The sequence below is a fragment of the Thalassophryne amazonica genome, chromosome 19 (assembly GCF_902500255.1).
Source record: "Thalassophryne amazonica chromosome 19, fThaAma1.1, whole genome shotgun sequence".
Lineage (NCBI taxonomy): Eukaryota > Metazoa > Chordata > Actinopteri > Batrachoidiformes > Batrachoididae > Thalassophryne > Thalassophryne amazonica.
In genome coordinates this window covers 57,956,712-57,980,625 of record NC_047121.1, presented here as the reverse complement: position 1 = coordinate 57,980,625, position 23,914 = coordinate 57,956,712, and the positions used below count along the sequence as shown (strand labels likewise).

The following is a 23,914-nucleotide window of genomic DNA, read 5'->3' as shown; positions in this document are numbered from 1 at the left end:
CCAACTATCATAAGTCATTTCGATTGTATATTACTAGCAGGTGTGCTGGCCAAGTGGTTAGTGCACTTGGTTTTAGTGCAGAAGGTTCCCAGTTCAAACTCCACTGCTACCACATTTCTCCATGTAATGTTGAGTTGCATCAGGAATGGCTTCCGGCATAAAACTTGTGCCAAATCAACTAAACATGCAGCTCTGGTGGGGTGATTCCCTCGTGAAAAAACGAAGCAGCTGAAGGGATAGTTTTTCAAAAAAGCAGTATTATTAAAATAATAATGACTTTATTCCAGACTCAAGAGTACAGATACATGATATGTACATAGGTCCATATCTGGGGAGTTGCAGACTTATACAGACAAGTTTATATGTAACATCTGTAACCAGTGGGTCCTAATCCTGTAACATCCTGGTGTCAAGAACTGCGCATATGATGGGATTCACAGACTTGTCTAAATGCTGCATGAACCGATACACCAAATTCCTGATCACAGTCTGACAGCACCTATGTCAAAGACTGTGCAGTGTGTACTTGTACTCTCATATTTGGAAAATGCAATGAATAATTCAAAAGTTAAAAATTTTAAAGTTTTCATATTTTAACATTGAAAATTTACAAGATGGTCACTTTTGAAAAGTTTTCTGTAATTTGTTCAAAGTAGAAAAATTGAAAACTGCGCCTGTAGTCTTAATCAGTGTATTATTTCATTGAGAGCCGATACCTACAAGCAACAGTGCCCTCTTGTGGCCTGATGGACACCCTGTGGTTAGCAACAACGGGCCTGTTTTATTTTGAATTTTAAAAAGGCACCAACACCGCCTAAAATAGGAGGTTCACTGATCCCCAGCTGTATCGATCAGAAGCCAGAATTTCAAAGTAGTGCAGCAGTTTTTGTGATATTATTGACAGAAGTTTGGCAGACCCATCGATTAACTGCACCATCTTCTGTTTTGAGCCAAGTCACAAGGAAAAACAGAGCACTGCTACATGGATGTGGAAACAAATATTTTTCCAACATTTTTTTTTTTTTACAAAAACTTTGGGTTATGTTCACATATTGCTAAAATATTCTTTAGCGGGGGGGGGGGGGGGGGGGGGGAATAGTTCAACACTTGCGGTGAAAGTTCAATACTTTCACCGCATAGATACACTTCTGATGGGCAAGTCCAGGAAGTCGCTAAAAGTCTGAATCTTAGTCTTGATCCACGGAAATCTCAAATCCAGATACTCTGGTTCTGCTGCAGTGAACAGTGTAGGAGCCATAACACATCCCTGAGGAACTCCAGTTTTCACTGGCAAAATTCAGTCTCAGTCTCCACTTTGCACAGCACTCACAGTATGTGTGTGTCAGCTGACTGATGTCCAGTAGCTTCTTGGGATCCCACAAATTCTCAGGATGTCCCAGAGAGCAGTCCGATCAACTGAATCAAACACTTTGCCAAAATCAACACAGGCTACAAAGAAGCACTGCTGATATTCAAGCTGGCATTTGATGAGTGCCCACAAGTCTAGAATGTAGTCAATGGTTGACTTCTTGGGCATGAAGCTGGACGGCTCACTAAGCAGGAGAACTCAACAAGAGTGATCCAAGAACACAATGTCCTCGCTGGCAAATTCTGCTTTGATACAAGTTCTTGCTACATTCTAATAACATTTCAAGGTATGTGATAGTTGATTTCAGAATGCAGACACCAATTCATGAAAAGTGTCTAGGTTTGTTAATCAAGGGCCATAACTCTGCCAAAATGTGTCAGTCTTATACAATATTAGAATATGTGTATAACAAGGAATTGTACCACAAGTAAGGTTAGACCTCACTTGTGTGACGCGCCTTGAGGCAACCTTTTTGTGATTTGGTGCTATATAAATGAAAATAAATTGAAATTACCAAGTTTCCCAAAATTTCTAATAAAAAGGTGACAATTGATTTCAGTATGCAGGCACGTCTCATGAAACAGTCTGGATTTGTTAATCAAGGGCCATAACTCTGGCAAAAATGGGCCCAACTTGAATAATAATATGCATATTACCAATCTGTAACAAGAACTTGTACCAAGTTTCACAAAATTCCTCCTAAAAATGTGAGATGATTTAACAACGCTTATACCCTTCTTTGGACAGACAGACAGATGGATGGATATTGTCATGACATAATCTCCCTTTGGACCTTTGGCCAGTGGGGGATAAAATCTAATTAACCAGATTTGATCAAATTTATAGAAACAAACAGTCATTCTGGTCAGGTAAAAATGCCTCAGCTATTTGAGGTGCGCACCAGTAAAATGTTTCCAATTTATTTAACATTTCAATTTATTACATTTTGTAATATGAGCCAGAATTGTATGTCATCTAATGACTTCTCAACACTATAAAACTGACCTGTTTGGACTTAACAGTTGTCATTTGGACTAAATAAGACAAAGGTGAGTAAAGTGGTTCAGTGTTGGAGCCGTTGATCCACCAAGTTGGTTTGAAGCCTCTTCAACAGTCACATGAGTTGCTCAGTTTTTTTTAATACCTTAAGTTTTGTAAAGTGGTCATAACCTAATTAATAATTTACAAATCCTTCATCAGGATAGTCTCATTCTCAAGTGGCACCTTTGCAGCTGGTCTTTCTAGTACTTTTGCTGTGCACAAAATCAGTTATAGAACCCAGCCAAAACCAGAACACAACTGTCCAGGACACTGTGATGATCATTGTTCACTATTTTCCATCAGTCTACTGACCATAATTTTCACCAATTCATATAACTGGTTATATGATCAAGAACACATTCCATTAAAACAAACCATCCTGATAGTCACTCCAAGTTTAATTGCTTTCTGTTCCAGTTTGACAAAAGGTTTCAGCACACTTGGTGAAAACTGGCTGATTTGGGTTCTGAGTAAAGCTGCTAACAAACAATGTGCACAAACGCAGAACGTGAATGAGACGTGTGCACGTGCATTCAGTCCTCCAGCAGAATATCGAGCTCCTCTAATGGCAACCGGAGCCGGACTTCTTTCTCCGTCATCAGATCGACAAACTCCTGCAGCCGCTCAGGAAACAGCTGCACGGCGTCCATGTACAAACCCTGATCACACACACACACACACACACACACACACACGTTTCACTCTTTTTAATACTCTTTAATCTTACGTATTTTTAATCTTCACTTAGTGATTTTTTTTTCAAAAGTATAAAAACTAATAAGAAGTAAACAAACTCCCCAAAAGCAGCTGAGACAAATAATTAATTTCTGGTGTGAAAGTGTCCAACAAACGAGGTGAGTTTACATTCACTTTGATGCCCACTTTCAAAATGACCAATGAAATTAGAGCCAGTAAAAAGCTGCTTCCATGACATATTGTGTGAGAGACTGAGAATATTGTTCTATTACTTTATCTGCATCAACAGAGGCTTTTTTTTTTTTTAAGAGTTTTCTGACAGAAATACAGACTAAGGGCCGACCGATTGTATGTACTGATAATCGATCGACCCGTAGAACACATACTTCATTCTGAACACAAAGTCTGTGCAAGTCAAAAAAAAAAAAAAAAAAAAAAAAAAAAAAAAAAAATGAAGCACATCATCTCGTTGGAAAGCTCACCTTAGTCCAAGGAACATTCTGCAAAGCTTTGTAGAAAATCCCTCTGGCTTCATTCCCCAGCCCCTCTGACACCTAAAGACACACACACACACACAACTATGATCCAGGTTTGCTGATGATGGGACAAATTATAGTGAAGATATGGTGGATCTGCACTTGGTGACCTTCAGGTCAACATGAGGGGGAAAAAAAAAATCCACTTTTTAACTGTTATTTAACCAGTTAAAAAAGTATCAAGTTTTAACTGGTTTAAAACATGTCTGAAGCATCTGAACCAGCCCTGGTGTTGAGCAGGTTAAAACCAGTTTCTGTCAAAACATCAAAGGCTCTTCACATTTTAACACACGTGAACTGATGGATCATCAGTCAATAACAAACAGTCCAACTAATCATGATCTAATTCACTGATCGTCTCACCAGGAAGTGCAGGTACATCCTCCACAGTAAGGGACAGTGAGCTCCCGTCTCTGTTGTTATGGCGCTCTCAAACAGTCCACGGATGCGGTTGCTGAGGCCGTTCTCTGGCAGGATGGGCAAGGCAGCGTCATGGCAACAGGACCTGCAGAGACCACATATTATGTGACAGAGATTAGAACTGGATCTGGACCAAAGGTCTGGAACATTGTTTCACTCAGGAGATGCACTTGGATGAAAATGGTTCCTATGCCAGACTTATTTGTTGAGTTTTCCTCTGCTTTTAACACAATTCAACCTCATATTTTAACAACGAGGCTGCTAAAACAGTTTGACTGCAGCAATAACTTGGTAGGCTGGATCCTTAACTTTCTGACAAACAGGACACAAAGAGTCACTTCCTCTGACAAAATCGCTCATCAACTTGCTCCCCACAAGGATATGTGATCTCACCTCTTCTTTGCATCCCATACACAAATATGTGTCAGAGCAGGTGGGACAACAGGACCATCATTAAATATGCTGATGACTTAGTTATTGTTAGCCAGCTCCAAGACAGTGAGACTAGTCATATACCTTACTGAATTTTCATGGTCCCGTCATCAGAGACAAAATGACATGCTCACTGATTTTAGGACAAATAAAAAAAAAAAAAATCCATACACAAGAAACCACATCAATCGAAAGGTCAAACTGGTGAATGTGTCCAATCTAATGAATATTTTATGAATATCTGTTTGTTTAAGGAAGCTCAGCCGTTTCCACATTGACAAACCCGTTATGGCCCGGTTTTATTGTGCTTTTATTGAATCTGTTTCATTATTTGCACTAGCAGCCTGGATTGAGAAATTGTCTTTGAAGAACAAAAGCTCATGGTTGGGAGGAAAAAAGCCAGCATTGATGCTGACTTTTTTTTCTCCCAACTGTCCACAGCCAAAGACAAAAAAAAAATTGATCAAGTTCCCTGATTTGATGCGAGTAAAACCTCACTGAGTGAGAGTCCTGACACAGGGACAAAACATTGGGGAAAATGCCAGCCAGTTTTATTGTCCTGGGGCCTGCTCCATAAAACAGGATTACTAAATAAACCAGGTTTATTTCCTTAGTCTGGATTACACCTGGTTTCTGTGAGGACATACTTTGAGAAAATGTCCAGGCTAAAACATACGAACATACGTAGTCTACAGAGAAAGAGGTTTGGCAGCTGAGGTACGAGAGTTCCTGTTTGGACTGTTTGACCTCTTACCTCTGGGCAGCATCCACCAGCTGCTTCCTCTGCTGTTCAGAAACAATGGCAAAGAAGCGTGGCAACACGCTGCTGTTAACTCTGATTATGGAGTGAAAGAAGCGCCGTGCCCGCCCAGCACTGTGGTAACGATTCTCCACCTGAAAGACAGGTTTCGCATTGTTCATGATTACAGACTCCGTATGGAGCAGGTGTACAGTCAAGTTACTGTTAAATAGCCAGTTATCGTGGACAAGCGTCAAACATGACCGCTGGCAAGTTGTGAAATAGAAAGATTATAGCTGTGCCTGCAGTCACACTGAGACTTGGTGACTCACAGCTGATTGGATGACCAGCTGTGAGCTGTATTCATGGCAGCAGAATTACTCAGAGAAACTACAGGAGAAAGAGGGGAGGGAAAAAAAAAACAGCTCGGCTCATCAGAGTTAATGCACAGACCAACACACCTGTATGTAGATCTTCCAGAGGGGGGTGCTGTTGGGCCATGCACAGAGAGCAGAGGTCAGCGCCTCTCTCAGAGTTGCCAGCGGAAACACACCAATACTGCAGTGATGCCTCAGCAATGCCGCCTGCTGTACTGCTAATGCCTGACACTCTGAAGTGAGCCAGTTAAGATGGCGGTTGTTGGTACGTCTGCAGCCAGCCGAGGCGGCACCAGGCTGGATGCTCATTTCGTCACTATGGTGTTCTTCAGATGTTAGCGCGTGGTGTGTTGCTTCCATCCTCTCCCTGGCCTGGCTGTAGATGGAGTTAGCAGCCTGGACGCTCACAGTCAGGTACTGGAACAGAGCGTAACAGCCGACCACACCTTTCAGTCTCAGTTCTTCTGGTCCTGGATTAGATCAAAACCATTAAGTCATCATTAAACAATATACTGGCCAAGCTCTTATCATGTAATCGTGCATTAATTTTTACTGTTTGTGGCTACAGATCTCATTCAAGTATTTGATCCTGTGTCTCACTGCGGGGAACAAGTCTCCCTAGGCAGGGTTTGCAGCATAGCGGCAAAGCAACTAGGGGGGTCTGGGGGCATGCCCCCAACAAAATTTTGATATAAAAGGATGCAAATTGTGCATTCTGGTGATATCTGGGGCAGATTTGGGGTGAAATTATGGAAGAACAAAAAAGAAAGAGATCCGCACAGCCAGTTAGCTCCCAAACAAGCCTTTAATAACACACCAAAGGTGACGTTTCGGGCCTCGCCCTTCATCAGACAGGATGAAATTATGTAAGGGAATTTTTGTGTCTTTGGAGTAATATTTTCTGAAATTTTGAAATTTTCTAACCTTGTCAGAAGATGAGATGACCCCATGCCAATATGCACAGGCAGATTGGCATGGGGTCATCTCAGCTGCCGATGTTTTATTAAACATCCAGTCCATTAACAATCATGGCTGCCATGAGTGCTGATTACACTTGTTGTGATTACAGAAAATCTATTAGCAGTCATCATGGTCATCTGCCATTCTCTGCAGCACTTCAAGGTGTTCTTCCTCAGAATCAGAATTAAGCTCAGAATCTGAGGCAGCTCTTCCCTCAAAAACTCTATCATACAATTAAACCAGTCACCATTTGCTTTTATTATACATCTGTGTAGTTAATAAATAAAATAATCTTCACGGATGATTTGCTCACGCACGCACGTAGAGAAATATAAAAAACTCTCCGCTGGCTGCTGTTCGCTCTTCCCTCAAAAACGCTCCATTTGATCTGTGTATAATAAAACGCGGCATTACAAACAGAGGAGAAGAACATTTTTTGATGACGTTTTGTGTATGTGTCGGTCTCAGAAAGTCAAATTCTGCACAAATTTTGTCCAAATTTGATAGATTTCTGTACAGTTATGAAATAAAAAAGGTGGATTCCAGTCGGGAATGCAAGTCTAAAGAGTTGTGTGCCCGCCCCCAAAGTAGGATGCCACAGGTTCCCGGGTAATCGCTAAAATCGAACCCTGTCCCTAGGCCAAAAGGGAATCCACCCTAGACGGGCAAAAAAACTGATCAAAAACTTGATGGGATTGACCTGCTGACCCCTAGTTAGGATTTTCGGAGGCAGAGTTGTGAAAACCTCATTTTCAACATGTGTTCAACTTGGATGTTGATGGGAAAACGGACCTCTGGTGTCACAATGGTGTTGGTCCAGAGAAGACAAGCTGTCCATCAAAGCCTGATCATATGACCTTCTGGCTTTCAGGATGGAAACTGGAGAAGGGGGTGAGGATGAAGAGGAAGCTCCTTCTGCTAGACGGGTCAACACACATACAGCAAGGGAAGCGGTTAAGTCAGCGAGCACGTCTCCACCGCCATTCTGACTGTCCTCCACTTCCAGCTGGGCCCATAACAGAGTCAGTTCGCAGAGGGCGGGGCTACTCAGCCCCTTAGTTCCTGCCATCGCCGTGGCCGTGGAGAACACTTTGCGTGCCTCATCAATGTTGCCCAAGATCCACTCCAGGTGGGCGTACTCCTGCCACAGAACCAACGAGGAACGGTTCTCGGGTTCTTTGAGCAGCCGCTTGGCGACCCGCTTGCTGCTTTTTCCCTGAAAGCGAAGACTCTTTTTGTTGCTACAGCGCAGAACCTAACACAAAGACACACAATGACAAATCTGTTAGACAAACCCATGCCACAAACAGTTCAATTTATTATTTAATTCACTTAAATTTATTGATATAGTGTCAAATCATAATTCAACTCAAAACATTAAGCGTGAGTACGGTGGAGACGTTACCAACCCATGACTAGAACTAATCACATTAGAAGAAATTCAGATCTAAGGTTGGGGTCCACCCACAGTGGGTGGGCTAGTAGGGCAGGTTCCAAATAAACCCAACACCCTGGGTTTTAATGTTACCTTGAGTTTCTCGTAGCGTAACCAGGTGAGCGACAGGATGGCCCGATGAGCGGCCGGGAGAGCCGGAAGGACCATTTTGAAAACATGGGTGACAAACCTCTCCCCCTGTTTTCCAAGCCCCACCCAGCTCTGACGTCCCTGGAGAGTGGTCATGTGACCTACAGAGTTGACCCCAGTATCTGGCAGGTTGTGGGAGGTCAGAGGATGTTGTAGGTCATGACCTTCAAGGGGACACACAAGTCAAATATTCCAATAAATGATTCAAATTTAGATATTCAGCCATCCATCCATTTTCTACACCTCAATCATTCACTCATCTTCAACCGCTTACTCCAATGAAGGGTCACGGGGGGGCTGGAGCCTATCCCAGCAGTCATAGTGGTTGAGGCAAGGTACACCTGGGACAAGACGCCAGTCTCTCACAGTCTGCCACACACATTCACACCTGCATGCACACATATGGCCAATTTAAAGTTTCCAATTCACCCAACCTGCATGTCTTTGGGTGTGGGAGGAAGCAGGAGCATGTGGAGAGAACATGCAAGCTCCACACAGAAAGGCTCCAGGTGGGAATCGAACCAACAACCTTCTTGCTGTGAGGCAACAATGCTAACCACTAAGTCACCATGCTGCCCATTGATCAGACAAACAAAATGATTTATTCTAACTATCAATTAATAATTTATGTTTTGTTGTGCCAAATCCTAATGCGGATCGGTACTGGATCTGCTGTGGCAACCCTGAACAAAACGGGAGCAGCTGTAAGACAAAACAAAGAAGAATGTCTTTGTTCAGACATAGTTCTGTTTTTTAGGTTTCACTGAATTATTACAGGCATCGCAGATCTGGAGCTGCTTCTGGCAAACAACAGCAAATTACAGTTTGGAGGAACTTGTTGATTTGTGTTGCAAATGTATTAAAAACTAGCAGATCGACCACTGCCACTTTATGATGGAAAATTTCACCTTGAACATGTTTTCATGAAAGAAAAAAGTTTATTTTTAAAGTGATACTGTATTTAAATGTGATATTCTAGTGGTTAAAGCAGTGGAGTTCAGACCAAACAATCCTCAGTCCTCAGACTAGAAAAATCAGTGAGATGAAATTCTCATCTGTAATGTTCTTTCAGAACCAATCAGCTGTCAGGATGCAAACTTTGGGGGCTGTGTGATGCGATCAGGTGAACACAGCTGTAGGAACACATGATTATAGAGAGTCTCTGAGGTTTACATTAGCAGCGTGGTGGCCAAGCCATTAGTGCACTTGTTTCCAGAGCAGGTGGTCACCAGTTCAAGGCCATAGCTGCCCGTTCTCCATGTTATGTGTATCTGGTGTAAAATGTGCCAACTCAGCATATAGATCCATATCAGATCTGCTGTGGTGACCCCGAGTGCAAAAGAACTGACTTACTATTCAAAGAAATTAAACAAAAACATGGAAACTAAGGAGCAGAAATGTTTTACTCTGATTGAAGAGAGAGATGTTCTCCAGCAGCAGACTTGGCTGACAGGGGGCAGAAGAGAGCACAGGGTCCACAGGCAGGCCCAGGAAAGACAAGAAATGCAGGAGCAGATGGAAGCGGAGCTCTGGAGTGGACAGACAAATGAGGGAAGGACCGATGTCATCAAACAGAACCTGACGACAGCAAGAGACAGAAACAAAAAATTAAAACGGTCTCGACATTCTTCTTACTGCAGCCAAGTCATTTTTATATTCAGTAATTTAAGTGCTACGTCTGCAATTGTAGAACTTCATCCTGGACCAGAGCATCAAAATATGTAGAGCCACAGAGTTAAACAAACAAACAACAGGTCATGTTGAGTCTGTGCAGCGAAATCTTCCACAACACATCAAAAACTGATCCAGCTGATTGATCTTCAGGTTGGATAAACTTTGATCCAGGAATCAATCAGCTGTATCAAAGTTTATCCAACCTGATCTTTAGGTCAAAGTCATGCAAAGTGTTTTTTGGCTGACAGACAAGCTGTTTGATAATAAAATGAAATTTCTACCAAAAACTTGGACTTTGGGAACCCGACTGGCCCGAGGCTTGTGACTAGAGACAGAAGCCTGGTTCCAGAATCATCAGTACCTGTCTGTCTGGATCCTCACAGTCCTCTTCCGATTGGCCTTTGTCTTTGTCCGGTCTCCAGGGCAACCAGTGAGCTGCTTCACGAGACGACTCCACATCCAGCCAGACCGTCCATCGGGGCCGGCTCCGGTCCTTCACCTCCTCATCCTCCTCCTCATCCTCCTCCTCATCCTCCTCCACTGAAGAAACAAAGGAAGACTCATCACATCACTCAATCGCTCGCTCTTTAGTTCTTACCACAAGAAAACACATCAGCCCGCCACCACAGGCGCAGGAAGACTGTAAAGTGGGTGTGGCTAAGGATGTATGGCATCTCTGGTGTTTCAGGGACGATTTGGACCGGCAGCTCTCAGTCTTTGCACAGACGGAAGGACTGGCAGGTTTCAGTCGAGAACAGAATTTATATCAAAAGGGACAAAACCCTGTTATGTGAAATAAAAAGGAGTTTGTAAGATGATGGTTTAAACCTGCGACATCACTACTCTTGATAAAGACACTTGTAGATTTATGTGTTTCTTTACAGGCAATCATGAATCATATTTGATTAAATTCATCTACAGAACATCATGAGTTATCAACAAGATCAGGGAGAAAATTAAATAAAGATTCTGTAGTATTATTAATATGTCTCCTGGAATTTTCTTTTTTTTTCTTCAGGGCACAGAAATTTACCCACAAACCTGTATGTGAAGCCAAGTTTATAGTTAGACACAAAGATGTGAGTGTGTGTTTTACCTGAACTCTGCTGTAACCAGCCTCCTCGCTCCTGTTGAAGCATCCAGGCTTTCCAACCTCTGGCACCCGGCTCCCCGACCCGCGCCTCACCGCTGTCCCAGAACGGCTCAAAGAACTCCACCTGACCACAAAAACATACAGGGTCACTGCTGTTTGTGACATGAAATCATCTTCTCAACAACCCGACATTTTCATCATCAAATCATTGAGAAAATCCACAGATTAATCAATTAGTTGCTTGTAGAACTCTACCACCATGGATTTTTTTTGGAGGGCCAATATTCATTTTAGGGAGTAAAAAAAAAAAAAAAATTACAGAACCAATATATCTGCCAATACAACCACAAAAAATGCCAACAATTCTGAACATTTCTATATCAAGCCCATAACCTGTGTCGCATCACTCAGCAGTTGCATAAAATAGACTATTTTGGCTCTGCCTAGCTGGCAGCAGAGTGACCACTTGTCTTTTGTCACTGTAAAACACCCACTCTGACTAAAAATGAACGGCAGCTGGTTAATTTGACCAAAGAGTGACTGAGTCCCAGCTACGCTAGATTGTAATGTCAACAATGCCGTCAGAGAGCCCCCTGCTGGACAAACTACATAATGACAACTTCCAACAGCAAAAGTGTTTTTCTGCATCATTTATGTTTGTGACAGGCTCACATCAACTGATATTACCAGCCAAATGTGGCTCTGGCTGTTTAATCCATAAAAGGGTAAAATACATCAAATACATTTTCCAGAATCAAAGATGAGCTTTCAAATGCTTGTTTTGTCCACAACCCAAAGATATTCAGCTTACTGCCATGGGGGAATATATAAACTACGATGTTGTTGATTAATTTAATAATAATAATTTAATTTAATAATGTACCTGTTTGCAATTAAATGCACAAGACATTTGAAGAAAAACCAGAACATGAGCATTTTATAATGATGCAGTTTACATTGAAATTCTGTTTTATTAAGAAATATTAATCAAGACAACTTAGCACTAGCTGTCACCAATCCAAAACAGGGCATCAGCGCATACGCAGACTGAATCTGGCACCTGGCACACCTCTGGGACTGACATACAATTTTAAAATGTGGTTCTTTCAATTTAATCCAGTTTATTTATATGATGCCAAATCAAAACATGTCACTCCACAATAAGGGTATACCAACCTCAGAGTAAGCCCATTGGCAACAGTGGTCAGTAAAAACTACCTCACAGGAAGAAACCACGAGCTGACCCGACTCGGGGGGGGGGGGGGACACTCCGCTTTGACCAAAGTACCAAAAACAAAATAAACAAAGCCCCGCAAAGAACTGTCAAACATGCAGAGACAGAAAAGATACAGCTGAGCATCCAGCTACTCATGAAATCCAGTGGTCATGCAACAGCATAACAAAGACAGTTAGCACTAAACACATCTACACCTCCCCATATATGCTGGAGGGTGTAGTGCAGCTACCTGCTGCTTGGTGGTCAGTTCTCTCACGCTGTCAGGCTTGTAAAAAGTGAAGTCGAGTAAGGCCTGGAACAGAGACATCGCCTTCTCAGAGTGGCCACACTGACGCAGGAAGTGACACTGCTGTATGAAGATACCTGACACCAAAAACAAAAAGGCGTGTCCAGAGGAGATGATTATTTATTATGTACAGGAGTATTTTGTCTATGAAGTTTCAAAGCACATTTCACTCAACTTCATCATACATCGCTTGGATTCAGGTGAAATAATCCATGTTGAATAATACTGAATAATCCATGTTGAATTTAATTTTAGTGAATTTTTGCTACCCAAATATAAGAATTGTTGATACAACCAAAGGAAGGAAAGTTTCATCGCAGTGAAAAACCTAAATACATTTGCTAGAAAGCACATGGGAGATTCTAGACGTTAAACACATACTCAGTTTACACATGTGGATTCAATGTCATACTGCATGACCCTAAAGTGTAACTGGACTGACAATGAGTATAAGGACATCTATTACCCAACATTTGCTCTTCCGTCCCGGGTAGAGGTGGATGGGAGACCATGCTGCCGTCCTGCACCGCGCTGAGCGTGCTGAGACACTTCCCATAGGCTGCGTTCACCTTCGACACTGTGAAGTTGCTGAAGTAGCTCTGAGTAAATAGCAGGTACTCCCTCCACAAGGTGGCACTGTTTGGCTGAAGGAACACCTAAAACATACCAGAAACAACCTGTTTGAAATACTGGTTCATAAAATGAGCTTTAGCCAAATCACAGCTTTGTTAAACATGAACTCATGCTAGAAAAAGTCAAACCCAGAAATATGCAAACAGTATTTATGAGACTCTAAACATACAATATAACCACTTGTCAAGCTGTGAGTAATAGAGAAAATATATAGGGCAGTGTAATCCAAGAACCAATAATGAACGTCTGAGTGGTTCCGGGATCAAACACATTGGCCTTCAACCAAGTCCAATTCCTCCCAGGTCCACTGTGCGCTGTGGTGTAAATATTCAATATTGAACAATAAATGAATATATTTGAGGGGGAAAACAGCATTATTTTGTAGACTAAGTGAGGTCTATTTACAAACACAGCTGAGCACTGACCAGTTTCTTCCATTCTTTCGAGAGGGCCGCGGGTTCCCACAGCTCCTGGCAGATCCTGAGCCTCTCTAGCTGCAGAGCAACACTCGTCGGGTTGGTGGCCAGAGCACGCTCGGCAATGCTCAGTTTTTTCTGCAGCAATGCTCGATAGGAGGACTTGCGACTCTCAGCTATATTGCTTCCCTTAAGTTCGTAGTCACCACCAAATGCAACTTTGCTCATCTCATCCTGCAGAACCAAACACAATATAAATTAGTGCTGCTGCACCTAATCCACATAGACCAGGAACATCAGAGATGAGTTCCAACTGTTGTACCATGAGTTGGGTGGGAGAAGAGAAGGAGCTATGGTAATGTGGTGATGGAAGAGCATATTAAGACTGTGAAGGGATGATGAATGTCATCAGCACATATGGTCTGCAAAAGAGGCAGAGGTGAATCTAAGATGGAGATGCAACTAAATTCTTGAATGTGATAAAAGAGGGGGTAGAGAATGTACCCAAGGAAGAAAGATTGGTGACAGCAGCAGACTTCAATGGGCATGATGGTGAAGCAGGGAACAGAGGTGATGAGGATGTCATGGGTAGACACAGTACCAAGGAGAGGAACATAGAAGGGCATTTTTGCAAAAAGGATAGAAACAGCTTTTGAGTATGTATTTTAAGGAGAAGGAAAAGCACAGGGTGAAGCATAACAGTGGAGGAAAGTGCACACACAGCTGGATTTTGTTCTATGCAGGAACTGCAAGCTGAAAGAAACTGAAGATGATAAGGTGAAGGCAGGGTTGAGCAAAGCCAGACATCATCAAATAGAGGTTTGTAGGCCGACTTTGAATTTCAAAATATGTTTTCTGCACCATCTGACGTTTTGTTTCATGTCCAGAAAGGAAATGAGACAGCTGCTGGGCGGTGGTGAAGAGATGCTGGACAACTGCTCAACTACTGAACAGAGGAAGCTTATGACAGGGTGTCAACAGAAGAGTTGCTGTATTGCATGGGGAAGTTGGAGTGGCAAAAATAGTATATGAGGGTAGTGCAGGATATGTACAAAGACAGTGTGACAGCAGTGAGATGCATGGTAGGAATGACAGATGCATTCAAGGTGGAGGTGGGATTGGCTCTGTCTGAGCCCTTTCTTATTTGCAGTGATGATGGACAGGTTGACAGATGAAATCAGACAGGAGTCTCCATGGACTACGATGTTTGCAAATGACATTGTGATTTGTAGTGAGAACAGGTTAAGATGAGCCTGGAGAGGTGGAGATACACTCTGAAGAGAAGGGGAATGAAAGACAATTGGAGCAAGACCGAGCACGTTTGTGAATGAAAGAGTGGAATAGTGTGGTTACAAGGAAAAGAGGTGGTGAGAAGAGTAAGGCCAAAGAGGAGGTTTATCTGCAAGAGTGAAGGGCAAAGATTACAGACAGTAGTGACACCAGCTCTACTGTCTTCAGCACCTGTGTGATGGACCATGTTTATGGCCAAAATGTTGCAGCTGTTGATCCCTCACTCATTTACCACAAATACCTCATACCAAAGACATTCAATCATTGCATTAGGTCACTGGATAGAGTCCAAGTTTCACAACCAGACTGGAAGCACCAGGACTCTAAAGACTTGGACCTTCAATATCCTGCAAAGATATCAGGAACACCAAACACCTCTGACCTCATAATTCCATAGAACAGTCCTTCCGATTTCTCCCTCGTTTTCACTTGGGGTCACCACAGCCGATCTAAGGTGGATCTGCATGTTGATTTGACACAAATTGTCAGATGCCCTTCCTGACAGACCTCCACAATGCACAGAGCATGGGCAGGGGTGGCCTTGAACCAGGAACCTTCCGCACTGGAAACAAGCACGCTTAACCGCTTAGCCACCTTCTCTGCTGACATCATAGCTTCATAAAATCTTCAAAAACATAAGCCTGGATCTTCATCTTGATCCAGAACAATCACAAACCCAAATACCTGACTCCTCACTTAGCTTCTTAAGTGCTGTAGTCAGGTTAGGTCAGGTTGTTCAGGCTGCAGTCAGGTCATCCATTGATTACACAAAGATCAGCTCTAAACTCTCACACACTCATCTTAAACCGCCTAGTCCAATTAAGGATTGCGGGAAGCTGGAGCCTATTCCAGCAGTCATAGAGCGCAAGGCGGGGTTCACTCTGGACAGGATGTCAGTCTGTCGCAGGGCCAAATATAGAAAAACAAACACACTCACACCCACATGCACACCTATAGACAATTTAAAGTTTCCAATCCATCTAACCTGCATGTCTTAGCTCCAAACTCAACTGACAATTTATAAGCTAAATGATAAAACAATCATTCAATCAAAAAACAGTGAATCTACAGTGAAAACATTTGTTCAAGTCTGTACCTGGTACCGGATGAATTTTATCCACAGTTCTGTGTCCGTCGGCATTTCTCTCAGCTGCCTATTAAACTCTTCAGTTCTCCGACTCAAATCAGTGTGCAAGTCCGGTTTCTGGTGTTTCGTCTGGGTTTGGGTTCCCTTCCCCTGCAGCCAGAGGGCAGTAGAAGAGTCGTACACACCAAGTGGATTCACTTCTGACCCTCTGGTACCTGATGGAGGTGTGATGGTTTAGACCAAAATACATCCAGCACACAAATCACTCACTCACTCATCTTCAACCGCTTACCTGGGATCGGGTCACAGGGCACACAAATCAGTTTATTTTTTATTAAGAAAAAAAAAAAAAAAAAAAAAAAATGAAACATGTATTTACAATTTTAAGATAGAAGAGCTGAATTAATTTTTTAAATTTCAAAATTTGACTTTTTACAGCTTCTGAAATTTGAATTTGTTCATTTCCTGTTTGGTGCAAACTAGATTTGACTTAAACCCCCTGTCCACATGCGTCCTGTTAGGTTGTAGTTGGTTTCCTGATAGAAAAAAAAAAAAAAGCAAAACGGCAAACTCACAGGATAATCACAACCCTGCCGCAATCCATCTGCAAGCATACATGGTCATCCTGGAGTGTGTCGCCCACCATCTGGAGTGCCAGGATCATTGGGACAATTTGGAACAAAATTTTGGATGGTTCAAAATTTCGACACAGATAGAAATCAACACGAACCCAACCGTGCCACCGGCAAGATTGCGGTAGCTTAACTGGCCATCTGCACCGTCCCGGGAATCCTGCTGGAAGCTGACGGCATTAGATTTGTACTGAACACTGATGCAGATGTGCATCTGATCTGTTATCCTAAAGCTCACCATGGAAGCGCAGCAAGCAGGCGGCAAAATATTACATCTCGTGAATAGGTGTCGTCACCAGTGGCATGGTCACTGCCAGCTTCAGTTCAGCTTGTTTTGCAGCTTCAGATGCTGTTTGCTTCTCGATTCCTATCTGGAGCCCACCTGGAAACTAACGGGAACATGTGGACACTAGGCTTTCATCTTAATTACTGTAGACAACTTACAAACATTCATGTTTCATGAAATAAAAAAAAATAAAAAAATAGTAACTAAACTTTAAAGATTCAAGAGTCTGACTCTGATATCACTCTGATCTTCATTAGTTCTCTTCAGTGCCCTGCTGTGGTTCAAACTCACCCAAATCTCTGCTGCCTTCCTGTTCATCGCCACCCAGAGGCAGATAAGACTCAGACCTGATGACATCACTGGAATCAGGGATGGGTAATGTAGGAAGGCGAGGTTCTGACCTCAGCAGCTGGCGACTGAGCACAGAGAAGTATCTGTGCTCCAAACTCTTCCTGCGCATGTCTTTCCGTCTCTTACCAGAGTCGGACTTGTCCCAGCTGACGGCCTGAGTCCGAAGGTCCAGACCCAACAAGGAGCTACCCTTCCGCCTGTACCTGCAACACACATACTTTAATGACCTCAAGAACCATGGCAACATCAGTGTAACATGGACAGTGCTGACATCTGACCAGGAGGTTTTACCGTCACTGAGGCTAATCTGTGAGTTTGTTAGTTTTATCTCAATGTCATGACGCTCCAGCACCACCTGCTAATTTTGGCTGTTGTGTTGTCATCTGTCAGATAGCCAGAGGTGGCACTGTGACATCAAGGTGGTTGGGATCACTTGGACCCAGCGTTCCAACCTAAAAATCCCAGCCTCATTCTCAGCGAACCGAGATTCCAGCATGTGTGCTTGTGTGTGTGTGTTACCTGGCAACATCTCCTCTGTACAGAGACTTGTAGGTCCAGTTGGCCTGATCTGGTTTTGAGTCCATACAGAAAGGGTGCTGTGCTGCAGACTGCACATCATCCAACCAGGAGAAGGAACCTGATGACAGAGTCTCCTGAGGCCTAAAAATATGATGTGACATCGACCGTAAGTCCAGAGCAAGTGTCACCTCAAACATACAAACAAACCCGCCATCGGTTTGAGGTCAGGTCAAGAATTCAAAAATGGTGAAGTTCTCATTTTACCATGTTTGTGGTTTTGTGTTTGACATTTGGATGCTGGAACCGCAGACTGTAAAAACATGGGACAAACTCTCTGTGATGCTGGCCGCGGGTTTTCTGAACAGCGCTGCTGAAGCTCTGGGTGCCACCATGTTGGCAGAGCTTACTCCGCAGACATCCTGGCCAGCCCATAAATGAGTAAAGAAGTGGAGCCTGAGTGGGATGACTGAAGCCCAAATACAATTCCACTTCAGAGGTGATGAACATGCTAAAGCTAGCAGGCTAACCCAGCAGGTTTGCGTGTTTTATTAAAGTGTATTTTGGGGACTGGATGCTGGTATTAATAATTATGACCAGATTATTACCTCAGTCACCATGGAGCTACTGATACATGCTAACGTAACATTTAAATAACGCATAGATTTCACTTGACAAAAATATAGAGGCAAAGATGCCTGAGATGATCCACGAGGACAATTAACTGCACAGAAAGCCAAATGATGAGATATCTGTAATAAAATGCTTGGAAAGGACAGTCAGCTCACACCAGCTAACGACCATGGCTAGCAGTCTCTGCTAGCAAGGCGCTGGGCTAAGCTCATCATGCACAATACATGTCACTCAAAGTGACCACACCCCTAATTATACAGAACTTAATGGCTTAAAATATGTTAAAGTGACCAGCTGTAAAAAGTCAAAGAAAATTCACCCTGGTACAGTTTGAACAGGGAAACTAGATACAGAAAACAAAACTAGTTTTGGTTATTTTTTTTGTACCAGGCTGTAATCAGGCTTTAAAATTGGACATTTTAACATGAGGGTCCTCTCTCTGAGTCCAGCCAACTCAAGGCATATTCATATAATCAATAAATGCCAGCATGAGGTTTTTTTATGACTGTTGCTCACTTGGTGGTAGTGGTAGTAGTGGTGGGTCTTACTATGTGATTTGGTGCCAGATATAAAGTGAATTTGGTCTGCCAGGAGTGAGTCTTTTTTTTTTGGAGGTACCCTTAAGCAGCCATTCAAAGAACTGCAAGATTTTTCATTACTGCGTCCGATTCATTTAAGCAGGTCAGTGGTCAAAAGGTCAATGGTTAGCCTGGAGGTGTACAAATAATTATTCTCCTCTGCCCTGTCCACAAAACACAGGTATTTTGGAAAATTAAGCTTTTGCAAAACTTGTTCTAAGGTGAAGATTTTAAGAAACTCTGTTTAATGTTTTATGCATGGATGCGTCTTCTTTTTTTCTCCAGCTTCTGATTGATATGGTTAGCGTACATCGCACCTGTAGCTTTGAAGTGTTCTTGACAGCACTTTACAATGTGGTTGGAGTTTTTATGTGGACGGAGAATTTTTCAAAACAGTACTTGTGTGGACGGGATTTTAAAAAATGTAGGCGGAAACAGGCGTGGCATTCACCAAACTGAAGCCTGAAATAATTTGTTTAGTGACAGAAGAACAGATAACAGTAGGCTTAAGGTCCAATGGACAGAAGACAAACCTGTCAAAAAACTATACAGATACTTGTACTAGTGTGAAGTCACACATTAAATATGATGTCATCCTGCATCATACCGGTCCGTCTCCTGATCTCGGAGGTCACTTGGGTAGATGGTTTCAGAATCTGACCCACTGCTGGAATCCCTCCCACTTCTCTTTTTGTGTTTCTTTTTTTTCTTCTTCTTCTTTTTCTTTGCCTGTGGTGCACCATTTTCTTCTTCAGACCTCGCCACTGCATCCACACTAGGCACCAAAAACAGATTAAGACAACAAAAATCTGTCAAACAGAAGCATCAGCTGTAAAGCGTCAGCTAAAAAAAATGCACTGTCAATTATTTTTACAGTTACTGTTAAAAACATTTTTTTCATGTTAGCGTGCAGCGCACAGAACCGGTACCTGGTTTCCTGGTCATCTTGGGTCTCACTGACCTCCAAACATCGATTATGAAGGTAGACAGCGTCCTGAGAACGAAAACTACGATTGGTCAGCCAGTCCAATTCTGAAATCATAGAATTAGGAAACACACTTAAATCATGCTTACAAGCGACAAACCACTAGTGGGTGCAATAAAAAAAAGTGTCAATAGACCCTGAAGTCCTTTGGACAAAAGAGCGATTTTGACCAAATATAGGGAAAGTAGCATGAAGTCATTTTTATGTATTCACCTGAAATTGTTTACCCTTCTTAGGGGCCCCGGGTGCATGGGGCATCAGTTGATGGCGTCAGTCCTTTATTCAAAGGACTGAACGTGTGTACAATCAGTCTATTACATTCCATACCATTCTGTCAAAATGTTCTTCACAAGATTGTTTGGTGCATTTTGATATTTTGGACAGGAAATTGCTCATCAGGGATCATGCACTGCTGTCACCGCATTTACCACAATGCACAACTGAATCATATCCTGGAGGCAAGCACCCAGGCAGAAAACCAGAATGTTACCATCCATCTGCTGCAGCCAGATGAGAAACGCACTACATAGACAAAATGTGATAACTGATGTTTCTTCAGCATCAGTGATTCTCCTCATCTGAGTCACATCAAAGTAACTGTTCATCTGACAGAAAGTCATTCTAGCGGGATCCAAGGATCCTCCAAGGAGACCTAGTACCAAAGACATCCAGTCTCCACCTTAAGTCACTGGTTAGAGTCCAAGTTTGACAACCAGACAGTAAAACTACAGAATAAATAGGTGGCTGGAAAAGTCCTCCAGAGGACAGGGATTTGGCTTTGGTGATAAGTTATTTGACAGCCTTCACCCTCCTGGAGAATCATATCTGGAAACAGACGAGTTTTAAAGAGTTGGAAAACAGAGGTGGATAACACCGACTTCAGAGTAAAAGTCCTCCCACATATTTGTTCCATCTACCCACTAAACCTGCAGATTTTAATTAGTTCAGCTCTTCAGGCAAGTAGACGAGCAAAATAATTTCCTTCAGGATAAATAAAGTTGATCTTAACCTTTAATCAGTGAAATCCCCTTTATTTGGTGTCCAAGTAAAAGCAATACAGATGGCTGCCCAGTTCCGGAGCCATAATGCCATAATGTATATGGCAGGACTTTTATTCACAGAAACCGGGATTAACGACATCTAAAGTTAATCACAAATGAACGTTAATTAATCAGAAATAAAGTTAAATGTTCGTTAAAATTAAATGTTTGTTTACGTTTTGTTGGGTCAGAAGTGGTGATTTCTGTTAAAGATTTCTGTTTAAAAGCCTTTCAAAAAACTGTACGCCATCGTCCTATAGCGGTGTAAACAACCGTGTTTCCTGTAACTGTAACATTTGTTCACTTTGAGACTTTAACAAATAAATAAATTGCGGTTCAGTGACGCATCCGTTTAAACACCGACGACCTGAAGCCGCGTTTCTTCGTTCAGGAGCAACAAATGACTAAATAAATAAAAAAAAAGTCTGAGCGCGGACACACGTCTAATGAACCGTTAACTCACCTTGAGCTGAATCTCCTTTTTTGACTGTATTTACTTCTGAAAACGCTGGAAACAGCGCCATGACGACAGTCAACTGGTCGCACCATAATAACGTCATTATTTGTGATCACGTGACACCGAAGACGAAGGAGTCTGCGACGGATTAGCATGCAAAATCCATGTTCGCCGGTGCGCGGGCAAGATGGCGGATAGGACACAAGCAAATTTTTGAGCTCCGTAAGTCTGGGTCCCAACGTTAGACTAGAACTGTCCTCTTTTGACAAAAAAAAAATCGCTGTGAACTCTGCGGAATCACTGTCTACCAGTGAAGAAAGGTACGTGAATAAAATGATGTGTGCAAATAAAGACAAAACAAACGTAAAGGCGGGAGATTCGCTAGCCTTTCATAGCTACGCGCTGCCGCCGCATCTCCGGAGAAGGCCACCCCGATGGACGCCATCAACCAGGGCAGAACCAGACGACAATTAAGCACTCCCACCAAACAACCACCTGCTAAGAAGTTGGCACAAAACACCGAGAAGACGACATTAAACACAGAGTTGGAAATAAACAGTATGGAATTCACGTTTGCTGACATGGTGAAAATCCTGAGGAAAGTTGAAAGCAAAGTAGATGACTTGACGGAGCAAGTGAAAGAACAGTCAAACATGTTTGCCGAGCTACTCCAGCATGTCGAGGTAAATAGGAAAGCTGCTCGAGAGTCGAAACTCTGGAATGCGAATGCAAAGAGCTGAAAAAAGAAAACACTGCTCTGAAAGAAAAGGTTCTAGAAGTGGAACGTTACAAACGACGCTGGAATCTTCGACTATCCGGTCTCAAAGAACAAGATGGCGAAAACATCAGGGAGAAAATCGAGGAGCTTCTGCTGAAAATCTTCCCACAGTGGGCTGACAACATCGGAGACGTGATCGACTCCGTGCACCGCGTCGGAAGAAGGGAGAATGGACGCAGCCGCCAGGTCATCATCCAGTTTGTAAGAAGAATTCATCGAGATGCAGTTTGGAAATCAACCAAGGATTCACCAGTCTGCAAGGATCGAGGAGTCCGCTTTGTCCAGGATTTCATCAAGGAAGATCTGCTATCTCGAGAGAAACTTTGGCCAATAATAAAACTGGCCAATTCACAGAATAAGGTGGCTTTTTACAAAGGCCACACTGCAGTCATTGACGGCCGCATAGTTACAGCCTAAAAACGAAAATATAAGCACCTTAGACTTGAAAACATTCAAATTATTCAAATCATTTCAATCCAGTTTGTTCTAATGAAATTTCTAACACGTTCAATTGATATTCACAATGTTACTTTTAGATGGACAAATTTCCACGTTTGTTAGGGACCTGCCTAAAGTTTCTCCTTAGTTAAAGTAAAACTTTACCGACCTTCTACAACTTTTTGCTTTTATATATGTATGTGTATGTATGTGTGTGAGCAACAATGCTACTAAAATGCAACTTAAAATTACTGACAATTAATACTCGAGGTCTAAGGGATAGTGTCAAAAGAAAGGCTCTGTTTTTATACTGCAAAAGTAGACAAGCACAATGCATTCTACTACAGGAAACTCATTTAAATGAAATGGATGAAAAAATTTGGACGTCTCAATGGGGGGACAAAATGTTTTTTTCACATGGGACTTTAAGATCAGCTGGTGTAGCAGTTTTATTCAACAACTGCCAAGGGAAAATAGTTAGTACAAAATTTGATGATAATGGCCACTGGATTAAAACAGTAATTCAACTTGAAGCTATTTTAATACTAGGGAATGTTTATGGTCACTGCAGCATTATGCTAAATAGAAAACTGCTCTCTGCAATACAGGAAGTGCTATTTCAACTCAGAATTAAATATGCATCAGAAAACATTGTTTTAGGAGGAGATTGGAATATGGTTAAAGATGACTGGCTTGACAGACATCCCAGTAAATATAACACTCCTCACCTTAATCTCATGTTAACGGACTACTGCGTTTCCTTAAATCTTACAGATCCATGGAGACAAAGTCATCCTGATAAAAGACAATACTCTTGGTTTAAATCAAACGGTTCAGCAAAATCCAGGCTTGAGTACTGGCTAGTAAGTGATGACATAGCCAATCAAACCTCAAAATGTAAAATACTACCAGCACCTCTCACTGATCACTGCTGTGTGGAGTTATTTGTAACACCTCTCCCACAGTCCGTCAGGAAAAATGGGTACTGGAAATTTAACTCCAGGTTACTATTTCACGATGACTTCTGTCACAAATCATTTTAAAAGATGAATCCCTAGTATCATTTACTCAAAAATGGGAATTCTTAAAATATAAAATCCGTCAATACTCAATCTCTTATAGTAAGCAACTCAAAAAGAGGAATAACATGGAAGAAGATTGCACTGTAAAATACATACTTGCCATTACCCTGTGTTCCATAATATCAGAGAATGATAAGATAAGACTTCTACAACTACAAGAAAAATTAGATAAAATATATGAAAGGAAAGTTCCAAGGAGCCTACATAAGATCACGAGCCAAGTGGATGGAGGAGGGTGAAAAGAACACTGCCTATTTTTGCAGATTA

At 42.3% G+C, this 23,914-nt stretch overlaps 1 protein-coding gene and 1 long non-coding RNA gene across 2 annotated transcripts; both read right to left on the bottom strand.

Annotated features, from left to right (window-relative positions):
• Window positions 1-1,094: 1,094 nt before the first annotated feature.
• On the bottom strand, window positions 1,095-23,808 carry LOC117532149. The gene is made up of 3 exons (XR_004566797.1): window positions 23,798-23,808; window positions 23,674-23,678; window positions 1,095-2,746 (listed from the first exon to the last, which is right to left on the bottom strand). It is a non-coding gene; the product is annotated as an uncharacterized LOC117532149 (long non-coding RNA).
• nrde2 (NRDE-2, necessary for RNA interference, domain containing) lies at window positions 2,773-21,467 on the bottom strand. Its single transcript, XM_034195440.1, has 19 exons — window positions 21,356-21,467; window positions 19,797-19,899; window positions 19,475-19,642; window positions 17,660-17,800; window positions 17,081-17,343; window positions 15,881-16,086; window positions 13,504-13,728; window positions 12,912-13,101; window positions 12,389-12,522; window positions 10,926-11,046; window positions 10,191-10,369; window positions 9,562-9,733; window positions 8,099-8,319; window positions 7,363-7,825; window positions 5,695-6,080; window positions 5,249-5,388; window positions 4,006-4,147; window positions 3,589-3,660; window positions 2,773-3,069 (listed from the first exon to the last, which is right to left on the bottom strand). Exons 1-19 carry the CDS (start codon window positions 21,450-21,452, stop codon window positions 2,944-2,946), a joined length of 3,549 nt encoding a protein of 1,182 aa, XP_034051331.1. The 5' UTR covers window positions 21,453-21,467; the 3' UTR covers window positions 2,773-2,943.
• Window positions 23,809-23,914: the final 106 nt, after the last annotated feature.